The 15,470-nt window shown below is 31.5% G+C and overlaps 1 protein-coding gene across 1 annotated transcript; it reads right to left on the bottom strand.

The window, feature by feature from the left end:
- Window positions 1–2,041: 2,041 nt before the first annotated feature.
- On the bottom strand, window positions 2,042–14,045 carry LOC111717138 (uncharacterized; the record flags this gene model as incomplete). The annotated part of the gene is given in 2 exon segments (XM_023492645.1): window positions 2,042–2,256; window positions 13,717–14,045. A coding segment is annotated over 1 exon segment (80 nt), but the record flags the coding sequence as incomplete, so codon positions are not given.
- Between the last annotated feature and the right edge of the window lie 1,425 nt (window positions 14,046–15,470).

Below are 15,470 nucleotides of genomic sequence, written 5' to 3'. Positions count from 1 at the left end.
GAAGGAAGATGTTAAACTTTGTCTTTGAATTCCTTTCTGTACTTTTAAAAGAAACAAAGTTTGTGAATAAACTTAGTTTGTAAATAAATTATATTATCAACAGTTTTCTTGAAATTTTTGCAATAGTTAATGTAATAAAATTACTTAAAAAAGACAATATATTTATACAAGCTTTGACTGAAAACAAAGTATTTTGTGTTTATATACTTTAGAATGTGTAAACCAAATACCGAGTTCCCGGCCTAATCAAAATTTGAGTCAAACCTGCTCTTAAAAATAACAACGCTTCATATGTTTTTTGCAAGACTTGAAGCCGATACGCTGTACTAAATTAAAGTATTAAACGTGAATTTTTTTTAATGCTGGGGTTCCTCCTTTTCTTCTATGCATATAACTCTTAAAACTCAAATATATTCAATGCATCCACATTTTTTAAAAATCAAATTGTGCTTTTTACAGTTGGACCCATAAAACTGTAGAATTGTAATGCTTTTGAAAAGTCATATAAACATTAGGCCAGCAGTTTTGCAGTGTTAACCGTCCCATTTCTCCTATATAAATTTTTCATTAGATTCATTTATATCAATCTTTTAAACAGCGCGGAGAAACTGTCAATTAAAAAAACTTCTCTTTTATTATTTTGAAACTTAAGATTCGAAAAAAAGCTTGTTGATAATCTATATATAAATTTGGCTTGTCTGTCTGTTTGTTTGTTAGTTTGTCTGTTTGTATCCAATAAACGTCAAAACGGCTGAACCGATCGGGCCCAAATTTTTTGTGGGACATCTAGGGACCCCAGGGAAGGTTTATGAATTATCAAAATTTCAAATATTAGTCTCCATGTCCTAAAAACTATTTTTAGTGTAATCAAGGAGAGATGCAAGAAAAATATATTGCTGTGAATGTATATATATGTATTTATTTACTGATCAAAGGAATTTAATAAGTTCCAAAAATGTTGAACTTTTTTATCTTTTCTCAGAATTTAAATTATATTATTCCAGGAAGGACTATTTATTGCTGTATATGATAGTTAACTACTCCCCCTTTCCCCTTCTAAACACCCCCCCATACTTCCTTTTTTTAAACATTCTATTTTTCAATAATATTTTCACTAATCTTAAATACTAATTAATTGTTTTCATAAGATTTAAGAATAAACACTATTTTAGTTGTCCGCATGTCTTTTTGTCTATAATAGCTGTCACATTTCGCATTTTTTAAATCTTACTTTTCGATCACTATATTTAAGCCTGATAATATCAAATAAGCAAGTTGAACAAAACCTAAACTAAAAAATTAGTTTTGTTTAGTTTCGGAAACTACTTCTACAGTGATACATAGAAAACTTTGTAATAGAAAGACGACTTTTAGAATCAAGTTATAACTTTAAAAAGTCAAATAATCTTGAGTCTTCTTGAAGTCTTCTTATTCCATAGTTTTCTGGTTATCACTGTATAGTGTTGTTAAGAGTTAAATGTATTTGTAAAGAATATAGTTAGGCTACATTATAGTAGATAACTATTAATCTACAGAAATCTTATAAAAACAGCGTATTTCTCTCTCTAAAGTCTTAGTCTTTATATAGTAAGCCTTGAGACCGAATTTAACTAATTGGAGAGAGTTTTTAATCATGAATCATTCATTCAAAGTTAAAGATTCATGAGAATTTGAATCGTTGATTAGGGATTTGAATCGGCCGTAGGTAGTTAAGCGGCCCCTCTAATTTATAAATTTGGTCCCTGATAATCTAATAATTAATTAGAATCCCATCATATATATATTTTCAACCTCCCTATCCCCTTTTCTTTCTTTTTCTTGTTGGCTGCTAAAAACTCTTGAAAAACTTGTTTTTACACTATGTGTGTTATCTGAAAGATTATTCTCCGGGATGAACAAATATCCTCTAATCTAACACGGTTTAACCATCAACCATACACTACAGTCTAGTCATCATCTGATCAAACAAAATTTCAGAATTTCAGTCAAAAGCTGAATAAAAATGGCGGACATATTGCGTATTTTCCAAGACACAGCTTACCTATAAATTCTGCCTCTTGCATCACATCTACACTCTATTAGAGCGCCATAAGGATAACATGCATTGTTATTCAAACTCATAATTGTTTATAATGTGCAGTACACTTCGTATACTGGTTCACTTTGTTTAGCTCAACAACTGTACAATGAACAAGAATCCATGATGTCCATATTTCCACTGAATAGCTCCGAATGGTTTATCAACTCCCTGGGGACCTGAAAAAGAAACATTTAGATATCTAATACATTCAGAGGATTATCCGCTATCCTTTTTTGTAATTGCATAATATCCCTATTTTATGTAGAAATGCGAAACTAGGAAAAGAAAAAAATACTATTTTCAGAAATGTTTCAATGGTCGAAAGTTCGAATTTCTTCTTTTCCACGTCAAAAAGATATTAATATGTTGATTTTACAATTGTTATTGGCTTTCAAAACATTATCTTGAACTTGACACTACAGTACATCGTATTACAAAGAAGACACAATAGTATATGTAGTATACAGTAGACACTACTGTACACGTAATACTTAGTAGACATTACAGTACACTTAGTACATAGTAGACACTACAGTACACGCGTAGTACACGTTAGACACTACAGTACACGTAGTACACGTTAGACACTACAGTACACTTAAGTGAAGATACTAAAGTACGAATATTGCAGCGGGACAGTACACTACTGAGATCCAGTTTTCCAAATGACAAAGAAAGAAAATTATCTCAGATCCCCATATTGCTTTCTATTCATTTCTTTTTCTTTTTCCTCATGTTTCCTTGTCTTTCAAGAATTTTTTTTGATTTTTCTGTTTTATCACTTGAAGCTCGTCTTGAAATGTAGATACTTTTAATAATTTTACATCTTTATTGCAAACCTTATCATTATTTTACATACATATTTTTACAAAAGAATAAAGACAACTACTTTGGTTTTTAATTTCTTTAAAAGAACTCTTTTCTAAATTCAACTGAAGGCTGTATTTACCCGATTCAAAACGGTTCCCATATGCCCAAAACGGATACAAAATAAAAAAAGATGTTCGTTTTTCTGCATCTTGAAAAGCCAAAAATCATAATTCCCATTAAGAAGTTTTACTTTCTTTATTCGAATCCAAATACTTTTTATTTTCACTTTATTGGATTCTACGGTTTATACATATAGTCTGATTATTTTAAGCTGTTTCAGGGAGGTGCATTGTTTAAACTATAGATAGTTAAACTAAACTGCCAGATAGCAATCTACCAAAATTATTTATGATAACCTTGCTATGTAGACAGAATAAAAAGGTCAAATTATGTGATATTACTGGTACAACCTTGTGACCTCGTAGCTTCTCCAGTTTTGATTTGACGCACAATATTCATGTTTTGTAATTTTCATAATCATGTTTATGCATATGTATTAATATGATTTTGTTTTTGTTCATTTGTATGTTCATCTTCAAGTTTATATTCATATCTATGTTCACTGCTCAGTTTTGTAATTTCATTATAATAATTTGTTACATATTTTTTATGTTCATTGGTATATTTATGTTCATGTTTATGTTCATGTTCATGTTTATGTTCATGTTCATCTTCATTTTTATGTTTATGTTCATGTTCATGTTTCTATTCATGATCATGTTTCTATTTATGTTTCTGTTCAAGTTCATGTTTATGTTTATGTTTATATTTATGTTCATTGAATTATAATAATCATTGTTTTTGTTCATTGATATGTTCATGTTCGTGTTTCTATTCATGATCATGTTTCTGTTGACGTTCATGTTTCTGTTGACGTTCATGTATCTGTTCATGTTCATGTTTATGTGTCTGTTCATGTTCATGTTTATGTTTATATTCATTTTCATGTAATTTTCATATTTTTACAAATGTTTATATGTTCATTGAGTTGTTCATGTTCGTGTTTATGTTCATTGAGCTGTTCATGTTCATGTTTATGTTCATGTTTATGTTCATGTTTATGTTCATGTTAATGTTCATGTTTATGTATTTATGTCTGCAAATATTTTAATCAGATTCAGAGGCGTATCTTACTAAAACTAAACCGGAAACATTAATGATTAAAATCCATGTTAAAACCAACTGTACAACAATGCCTGGAATTAGAAAATGTATAAATAGTAAAATAAGGAAACATTTAAAGGGACTGTTCAAGTGAGCCTTCATTTAAAGGGACTGTTCAAGTGAGCCTTAATTTAAAGGGACTGTTCAAGTGAGTCTTCATTTAAAGGAACTGTTCAAAAAAGCCTTCATTTAAAGGGACTGCTCAAGTGAGCCTTCATTTAAAAGGACTGTTCAAGTGAGCCTTCATTTAAAGGGACTATTCAAGTGAGCCTTCATTAAAATGGGCTGTTCAAGTGAGCCTTCATTTAAAGGGACTGTTCAAGTGAGCCTTTATTTAAAGGGACTGTTCAAGTAAGCCTTCATTTAAAGGGACTATTCAAGTGAGCCTTCATTTAAAGGGACTGTTCAAGTTAGCCTTTATTTAAAGGGACTGTTCAAGTGAGCCTTTATTTAAAGGGACTGTTCAAGTGAGCCTTTATTTAAAGGGAAATTGTTCAAGTGAGCCTTCATTTAAGGGACTGTTCAAGTGAGCCTTTATTTAAAAGGACTGTTCAAGTGAGCCTTCATTTAAAGGGACTGTTTAAGTGAGCCTTTATTTAAAAGGACTGTTCAAGTGAGCCTTCATTTAAAGGGACTGTTTAAGTGAGCCTTTATTTAAAGGGATTGTTCAAGTGAGCCTTCATTTAAAGGGACTGTTTAAGTGAGCCTTTATTTAAAGGGATTGTTCAAGTGAGCCTTCATTTAAAGAGGGGTTTGTCCGTTTCACAATTAACAGTTATCTGATCATTAATGTGAATGATATTGTCGTTTTTTTAACTTGAAAAGTGTTAAGTTCTATTTGCTGACAATTTTTTAAGTTTTGTCTGGTGCAAGAAATCCACTTTAATAGAGCTAGAAATCACAATTGAAAATTACCAATTTCTATAAAGAGAAATCATAGATTGTTTTTTTTTCATTCTCTATAGCACAAATCTTTCTAAGAACCGTTGTAAATCGGACATGCTTCTCTAGAATTACGTCTACAGATCCTTAAAGAAAATCCTTTATTTTGTTGTGACTTTAGCTTTATACGTACAGGGTTACCCTCAAAGAATGAGATTTGAATGACGATGTGAAAGTTAGATCAGTAAGTTGAAGTTTTAAATATCAAAGTTTTACACCATCAGATTGCAAAAATACGGGATTTAAAAAATAAAACTTTGCGGCGAGTAATCAGGCATTTGGTCTTCTGTTTTATAAAAAAAATAGCCTGGATCCCCTTTACAATTCAACCCACTCTACTTAGAATTTTTAAGCTACAAACATTCCCGTAGCTCTACCGAGTTCGACAATTAAATTTTATGGCAAAAAATGCGAAAATTTTCAATCTGATTAGCAAAAAAATGCGAAATTTTCGCGAAATAGAAAATACGAAAATTTCGTGAAAAATAGCGAAAAATAATGCGAAAATTTTGCGAAAAAATTGAGAAATTATTTTTTTTAAAAATATAGCAAAAATTGTATGGTTCATTTAAAAGATTCTTTCTTAAAATTGGCTGGCTCATTGTCATGGGTGTGTTGAGTGAACGTCCGTGGGCGGACAAAAAATTAAAAAGATAGTTAGAGAAATAAAATTCTCTTCATCAAACATTATTTAAAGTAAAGGAAGAGAAATTAGTATTATGACATAATAAAACTTCAAATACTGAGCTATCAAAGCAAAGAATTCCACAATTTTTTTTTTGCAATTGTATGTAATTTTTCGCGAAATTTTCGCGTTTCGCGAAATTTTGCATCGTTTTCGCTTCATTCATTTTCGCTATTCCAAAAATGTGCTTATGAGCCGGATTGCTTCACGTACGAGGGTGCTAGAGTGTCGGGAAACCCGTCGGTCGCAGGGTGCAATTTAAACTACAGCAAAAAAAATTTGTTTGTGAAATTTAACGAAAAAAATTGCAAATGCGAACAAATATTTTCGCATTTTTTAACGAAACGTTTATTGGCTGCAAATCCTAATTGTTACAAAGCAAATAGTTTACAAGTAAGTTATTAAATCACTTATTAAGTAAAATTGATCTATTTACACTCTTCAATTGTTGTGTCTCATGTTCATTGGACTGTTTAAAGGCATAACTTGAGTCTAAAAGTCGTCTCCTATTCCAGAGTTTTCTGGTTCTCCTTGTATCTAGTGTACATAGATAGATTTAATGCATGTTTATACTTGTGATCCATTTAAAATAAAGTTAAACTGTTTTCTGTTATTTCTGTACGCAGGGATTGCATGAAGCCTAGTATGCTAATATTTAATTCTGCTTTCATTATATAAACCTAGTTTTACAGCAAACTATTAGAAAGGAAAGTTTGTAGTGTAGGTTGGGGNTTTCTGATTAGGTATTTAAATTATTAATATTTAACTTTTAAACAATCTTTTGCTAGTTAGTAGTTGGATTGAAATGTGAGGATTTTAATTTACTTTTGGGCAAAAACCATATATTTGTACATTTTATAATAGAAAGACTTATTTTTCGTAATTGTTAATTTTAGATCCAATAACCCTCAAAATGGCTGAAAATTGGGGAAAATTTTTGTGTTTGACCTACACTGTGATCCAAATGCACGCGGCTATAGCAGTTCGTTCCTTATTTCAGCACACTGTAACTTTCTATCACAATTTGACGTATTTAATCCTATTTTTTTCTTCTAACTTTTTTGCGTTTTGAATGAATAAGTAATAAAACTCCAGATGTACAAAAAGTGATTGAATTCAAAGGATGTGCGCGCATCTCACCCTTAAGTTAGTTTGCGATCTCTAACACGCAAAAATCATTACTATTTTTGCCAATTAGGTCTATTCTGATAACAAATAAATAAGATGTCCTTATTGTCCAGCTTAAAGTTGATTAATTTTAGTTTTGCTTTCTCATTATAAGTGACTTGCGCATTTGTGCTTTAAAGACAATGAAGGATTTTAAGAGAATTCAAAACTTTTTATTTAGAAAAATGACGAAATCTTCTTCATTCTTTCTCTTCAAGTTCATCGCTTTGAAACAGCCACTATTTAGATAAAATGAAGGGTCACATACGCGTAGTCGAAGGGTTTCACAAAACCATCTTTTTATTATTTTTTTTTCTGCAAATATGATATCTGTAAAATGAATTGTATTCCAGGTGTACTGCATAATTATGTTTACTCATGTTCCGGATACCGTTAAAAGTAAACATTTCTCCTGCAACTGAAATATTAAGATAACTGAGTTCAAATAGGATACAGGGGGGGGGGCGCAATGTTGACATCAAACTAGAACAGTTAACCCTATTCCTATGGACCACTCCTTTGCCCAAAATCCGTTGAGCCCCCTGTGTGAGGAAGGAAACCCACACCCGTTATACCTCCGAAGCTGAAAACTTTGGAATGGGATATCCTTAATCGATCTGTTAATTAAAGAGAGTGTTCGCGAAAAATTAAAGGGGGTATATTAACTATTTACGAATGTTTTGAAAAATAATCGATGACTAATGTTTGTAATATCTGAATGATTTGTTTAGAATTGAATCGATTTGCTTACGATCCGAGTTTGTATGAACGCTGCGTTCTTTGGTGTGAGTCGTTTTTAACAATTTTCTCCTTATAGACGCAACAGATAGAAGTAAGATTAATAGCGATCAAAAGCGCTTTTTTATCGCATTAAGCCTATACCCCCTTTCATTTTTCGCGAACACTCCCTTTAACCTGGAGATTAAGAACATATGGAGAACAAGCAATATTAAATATGGAGATTAAGAAATAGAGGATGTCAAGCATTGATCTCTAAATACAAATGAGGTCGTAAAATGATTTGCGGCTTGCGCATCCGACCCACACCCATTTTGTCTTCCGGGAAAAAAGTCTGTAATATTATATGCTGATTAAAGAAGAATGCAGCATTAATTTAAATGTTTAAAGACGTCTAACATATAATAAACGTGTTTTACATATTTGTTGGTAACAGTAGCATATTTCCTGGGTGAAAGAATCAAAAGTTGTAACAATTCTTGATAAGATATGCGTTTTATTTGAATACGGGATGGTGAAAAGATTTAGTTCAATGTTTTATATTATGTATACTATTTTTATTTTGGCTTCATAAAATATCCCTGTGTAAAGTGTTTTTTTCTATCACTTTTGAAATATCAACATTTCTATCATTAAGTTCATCATAAATCTTGACATTTTTTAAAGATTTCATCAAGGTTTTACAGAGATCACACATTGCAATCTTTTTCACATTTTCTGACACTTTAAAAAAAACTCTTTCCCTAAAAATCATATATTTTTCCAAATTTAGCGAAGAAACCCCTAAAAATACCTTGCGCCTCAAGCCACTACACTTCTAGCATTTAGAATTTGTTCAAGAAAGTCCCAGAATTAAGTTTTATTACATTCTTTCAACCATCTACTTCTTCTATATATATATAGAGTTGTAATCTTTGTTTTTCTGTCTATCTGTCTGTTCATTTGTTTGTCCGATCATAACTCAAGAACCTCTGGACCGATTTGCCTTAAAAAATTGATTGAAGAACTTGGGAGAGCCAAGGGAATGTTTTGAGATTGTAAGTTGAGTCCACTTTGATAGGTGAAAATAGCTAAAATCGTAATTAACGACGTACATCGCGCGAGTAAAGGGTGGGACTAGCTATGACTAAACGCTGGGTTCCAAAGTTAGTATAAATATAAAATGAAAACGGCTAGACCAAATTGGCTGAAATTTTGTGAGGAAACCCATAGCTACCCTTGGGGTAACAAACGTCAAACATAGGCTAAAAATTCAATATTATTTTCAAAATTTGCATATTTACAAAGTATTTTTAAAATTCCGCAGGGGCAACGCGCCCGACACTTTAGCTAGTGGTTTATATACTCTCTCTGTAATCTATATGAACCCAACCCTTGCAAATATAAAAATGGTATTTACAATCCGAACTTTTCTGATCAAATATATACAAATATTAGAATATTTTTTGCAAAACATTCTCTAATTATAAAGTATCCAGTACATAAATATTTATTTTAAATTTGTCACGTTAAAGGCAATGTTTGCGAAAAATGAAAGGGATGTTTGGAAGAATCCTAATGAAAGGATTCAACTTCTACTAATTTTACTTCTGTCTGTATCGTCTATGGTCTTAATGGTCTTAAACGCTTAATGTTCCAGAGGGAATAATTTGCATTTTACCACTAAGCTGTAAATAATTTATATAACTAAAAACTATCCTTTAAATATTATTTTGATTTGATTCGGGCCATTCGAATGTATTTAACATATGATAATATGTTCTTTCTTCTTATTAACAGCGGTACCCTTTCAACCTTCGATTTTTTCATTATTATGCTTAAACAAACGTTTACAGGGTAACGTATACATTGGTTTAATAACTTTCCACTTCGAATGACGCCATCAGTCTCTTTAAGAATAAAGCCGAAAGAGATAATGTTGTGTGTAAAAGGGATAATGTTGTGTGTAAAAGAGATAATGTTGTGTGTAAAAGAGATAATGTTGTGTGTAAAAGAGATAATGTTGTGTTTAAAAGCCTAAAAGGATTTACTAAACTACGATAAAGTACTGATAGGCTTGAATTTAGGCGCAGAATATAAAAAGTCTCTTCTTTCTTGGAAGGGGGTAGGGGGGTAAGTGGGAATTAAAGGGGAGGAGGGGAGGGGAAAGAAGGAGTTAACCCCAATGTTTATATATACTTTGAAGTTTAAATAATGTCATAAATATGTGCAAAATAAATAAAAATAGTTTACACCTCGGATCAAACCTTTATACTAAGTATAGGACAAAACAGATTGTGACAAGATTCCAAAAAGAAAGGAGGAGGGGGGGGGGGTATTCAACTAAATTAGAAAACTTTCCCTTTAATCCTTTAATCGCGATAATTCCTTTAATCCCTTTTAACAATGAATACTCCTTATATATTGAATGTTTTCTAAGGATTGGATCCAAATATCCGACTTTTCATTTGAAAATTAGAAAATATCACCCTGTTATCAGATGTATGAGATGGGATAAAGGTACTTTCGGAAGTAATACATGGAGTAAGCAAACTTGGACCTAACAAAACATGGAGTAAGCAAACATAAACCCAACAAAACATGGAGTAAGCAAACTTGGACCTGACAAAACTCCAACAAAACATGGATTAAGCAACATGGACCTAACAAAACATAAAGTAAGCAAACATGGACCTGAAAAATCATGGAGTTAGCAACATGGACCCAACAAAACATGGAGTAAGCAACATGGACCTAACAAAACTTGAAGTAAGCAAACATGGACCTGACAAAACATAGTGTAAGCAAACATGGACCCAACAAAACATGGAGTAACAAACATGGACCCAACAAAACATGGAGTAAGCAAACATGGACCCAACAAAACATAGAGTAAACACTTGGCTTTAAATCAACACTCAACATGAACTAAAGAAAACATAAACTAATGCAAACATGGAATAAAGAAAAAAACAAACTAATAAAAACATAGACTAAAGAAACAAACTAATAAAAACATGGACTAAAGAAAAAGAAACTAATAAAAACATAGACTAAAGAAAACACAAAAAAATAAAAACATGGACTAAAGAAAATATGGACAAAAAACAAGGACTAAAGAAAACACAAACTAATAAAAGATGGATTAAAAAAACATGGAATATCAAATCAAAAGAAATCATAGACTAAAAAAACATAAACTATTAAAGACATAAAATTAAGAAAACATTTAATAATAGAAATATCAATTACAGAAAAGTATGAGCGTGTTAGCGACAATTAAAAATTTTAAATTTTGGATTTTGGAATCTTGGAAACTTATGAATAAGTAATCTTCAGCATTTAATGTAACCCCCTTTTTCCTATATTTCCTAAAATAAATGGAGTGGAAAAATGGAAACTGCAAAATGCAAGAATTTTGATTCCTGCATAAAAATAAATGTACTTTTTCAGATAAAAAGTAAAGAAAAAAGTTTTCTTTGATAGAATATTTGATAGACTGTTAGATAAATCCTTAACAATTTGTTCAGAATAGTGAATAACTGAAAGATGTTGAGATGACGAACATTGAGTTAGAATTAAACATAGCAATAGGGGTATTTAACAAATTTTTAGCTTAACATAAAAACGTTTTCATATTCTATCAAACTTTTCGTAATATTTTCGTTTATTCGATCTAGTTCCCACAATGTATAAAATGAATATAGAATGATAATCACTATAAAAGGTCCCCCTGGGCCTGTATCCTGCATAAACCAACTGCAAGGGTTTCTAGTAATTGAAAATCAACCAATCCACCAGACATCAACCATCCAACCATCCTACAACTGCAATTAGAAAATTAACCTGAACCAACGAACCAAAATATTCTACACAAATTACATATCAAATAGATAGTACTGACCAAGGAAATAATGCAAGGAAAGTTATTTCAGAGGTGTACATATTTTTTGTGCTGCAGTGTACTGTCCTTGGGCGGAAAAGTAAACGCAAGACGGATGTCACACCCTGACATGGAATACATTGTCACCAAAATAATCTATGAAATATTCTGGTTATAGGAAACTATTATGTGAATTTTCAAAATTATCAAAATTAAATTTTTCAACTTCTCGGACTAACGAACACTGATGCATCTATTCTTGTTTACAAATTCCGCCCAGAGAGAACTGGTTTCAATATGTACGCAGAGTATACGCGACCGCAATTAGCTTTCCTTGCATTAGTACCTTGGTACTGACTACTGGATAACCAGGGATATATAAAATTATAAAATTAAAGAAATTGTAAAAACATTAAAACATCTTTAGCAAAGGACTTATAAGGATGAATTATAAACATGGAAAGAAAGACAAAATAAATGAGTAAATATATCAGAATATAGCTAGGTATTTGGTTCTAAATATACCAGAATATAGCTAGGTATAGTTGGTTCTAAATATACCAGAATATAGCTAGGTAGTTGGTTCTAAATATACAAGAATATAGCTAGGTAGTTAGTTCTAAATATACTTGAATATTGCTAGAAAGTTGGTTCTAAATATACCAGAGTATAGCTAGGTAGTTGGTTCTAAATATACCAGAATATAGCTAGGAAGTTTGTTCTAAATATACCAGAGTATAGCTAGGTAGTTGGTTCTGAATATACCAGAATATAGCTAGGTAGTTGGTTCTAAATATACCAGAATATAGCTAGGTAGTTGGTTCTAAATATACAAGAATATGCCTAGGTAGTTGGTTCTAAATATTCCAGAATATAGCTAGGTAGGTGGTTCTAATATACCAGAATATAGCTAGGAAGTTGGTTCTAAATATACCAGAATATAGCTAGGAAGTTGGTTCTAAATATACCAGAATATAGCTAGGAAGTTTGATCTAAATGTACCAGAGTAAAGCTAGGTAGTTGGTTCTAAATATACCAGAATATAGCTAGGTATTTGGTTCTAAATATACCAGAATATATCTAGGTAGGTGGTTCTAAATATACCAGAATACAGCTGGGTAGTTGGTTCTAAATATGCCAGAATAGAGCGCGGTATAAGCTGGTTCTAAATATACCAGAATTAACTATACAGCTGGTTCTAAATATACCAAAACTAACTATGTTGCTGGTTCTAAATATACCAATATTAACTATGTTGCTGGTTCTGAATATACCAAATTTAACTATATAGCTGTTTCTAAATATACCAGAATTAACTATGTAGCTGGTTCTAAATATACCAGAATTAACTATGTTGCTGGTTCTGAATATACCAAATTTAACTATATAGCTGTTTCTAAATATACCAGAATTAACTATGTAGCTGGTTCTAAATATACCAGAATTAACTATGTAGGTGGTTCTTAATATACCAGAATTAACTATGTAGCTGGTTCTAAATATACCAGAATTAACTATGTAGATGGTTCTTAATATAACAGATTAAAGCTATTTCCTACAGGTAAAAGTCCAAGTCCACGTGGCTCTTCATTTTTGCTCTAATACTCCGTAATCATAACTTTAAGCAAGAAATTTTAAAATGTATAAAAATATGAAAATTCTATATTAAAGCTGAACTTCATTCCAAAAGAAATCATTGGAAAAGAAAAGATTTCTGACGTTTTGAGATTTCATCTCTTTCTAGCAGACCAGATGTTACCAAGCTTTGAATTATTGGTTTTATTTTTTGCAAAATAATAAAATATGATTTTCTAAATTTAAAATAATACATATGCATTGTCATAAAGTAATTGGTATGTTTAATGTGTGTCTATAAAACCGGAATTTTATCCCTTACTTAGCATAATTATTACATGCAAAAATGGCTCTTTAAGCTTTAGAAATATCGCTTAATTCTTCTAATAAAACATGGACTAAACCACACGGAGCAGGAGGGGGGAGAGGAGGGTGTGTGGGGTGGGGGTGTAGGTAAGTGGAAACTGCTGTGCTGAGATTACCAATAGTAATGGTTTGGGGATTTTATTGAGTTCTGTATAAAAGAGATATTTCTTGAAATCATGAACTGCAAAGTGAGGTTCTATCCGCAATATCTTGAAGATTAATACATCGTTATTCTGTCTGGTTCAACTTCATTCTATAATATCTTACCTTGAGCAATTGAAAGATCTAGTCTAGCCTTCAGATTTAGTATGACGGTTCAACATGATTCAGACGAATCGTTAATAATGCTTCAAGTCTGAGGATATCAAACTTTTTTGCTCTTCACTTTATCATAATTGTAAATACCAGGATGAAAGTTTGTATTGTTTACTATACACACATATTAGTGTAAAGATACTCTGGTTTATTGTATGTTGTTAGTATACACTGTATGTACAGTGTACACTAGACACCGGAAACTTGGGTAATTTGGCAGATTTCTCAATTTGCGCGGGAAAATCTGGTGTGTGTACTGTGTATAGTATGGACTAGGTTGAGAATAAGACTGAGGCCTCCAAATACAGCGCTACTCGTCCTCTACTCCACCGTTATATCCTCTATCCTCTGCGGTTAAACAACTGGGATAAGATTGAAGAAACCCTCCGAAGTAGATCTATCCAGATCTATGGATATGGCTGCAGACATGGCGTAGAGATTAAGGTTGTCAATATGGATTCTAGCGCAACATTTCCTACCCCTAGGAGTTGTAATTTAAACCATCGAGAGGATCTGTTTCTATCAAACCTTGTTTTTTGATAATCTCAAACTTTAAAAAATCCTCTACTTGAGCAAATATATATAACGATAAAAAAAAAATTTTTTAATCTTTTTGAAAGGTTGCAGATTAAGATGTTCTAGAAAATAACTGTTTAAGCAAAAGATATCCCAAAAAAAGAAAATGTAAAAAGTAAAAAATAAAGAAAGAAGGAAAAAAGGGAGGTAAAATTTGTATAAAATCTAGATTTTGTTACCGATAATATGTGAAAGGGATTTTTTTCTTCAAATTAAAGAAAAATTGAGTGTTTTCTGAATTTTAGTTTTCACGTTTGAGCTTTTCTTGATCTTTACAGGCATTTACTTTCTTTACTTTCCCTGTATTTAACATTAGTATTGGGTGATTAAAAATGTTCATTAATTTTATAGTTTAAATCAAATCTCTATATCTTTTTAACTTTTTTGTTTTGACCCTTTTTGAGTTTTTCAGGTCAAACAATTTGTGGGCCTGCGGCGCGCCCCTTATTCACATATCTCTGTGATTTTTCTTGTTCTAGTTCTCCGTGAATGGATATTTATTGTTCTAGTTCACCGTAAATGGATAGTTCTTGTTCTAGTTCACCGTGAATGGATAGTTCTTGTTCTAGTTCTCCGTGAATGGATAGAAATTTTAAGTGGAATATCTTATTAACAGTACCCTTCAACACTTTGTCTCAATTTGAATGAGATTTCCATGTTAAATTTTTTAAAATTCATTATTTTCAATTGCGGTTTCTCTACATAAGTGAATTGCGCATTTCTGCTTCTTAAAGAATGGAGAATTTATCAAAATTTAACATATTTCAAGAAAGTGAGGATTTGTTCAACATTACAGATAAGATTAAGGCTTTTAAGTTCCCTGTTGTGAATCAGACATAGTTCTCTTTAAATTTAGGGTCGCTTAAAGTCAACTACGTGTTCTCTGAGATCTTATAAAATGGAGAACTCGTTAAACCATGCGAGTTTCTTTTATCTTTGAACATTTTACGTTAACTGTTATGGGGAAAACTTATATTCCAGACAAAGCTGAGTGCCCAGGCAGGGCCAAGCTAGTATATTTTATGTTTATAAACATAGTATATACGACTATAATAAAATGTATAAAATACAATTCTTCGTCAATAAATTACTCTTCTCTGCTGCCCTCAATGTCCCAATTATTTCCGTCT

The sequence above is a fragment of the Eurytemora carolleeae genome, unplaced genomic scaffold (assembly GCF_000591075.1).
Source record: "Eurytemora carolleeae unplaced genomic scaffold, Eaff_2.0 scaffold2397, whole genome shotgun sequence".
Lineage (NCBI taxonomy): Eukaryota > Metazoa > Arthropoda > Copepoda > Calanoida > Temoridae > Eurytemora > Eurytemora carolleeae.
This window is presented reverse-complemented; position numbering and strand designations above follow the sequence as displayed.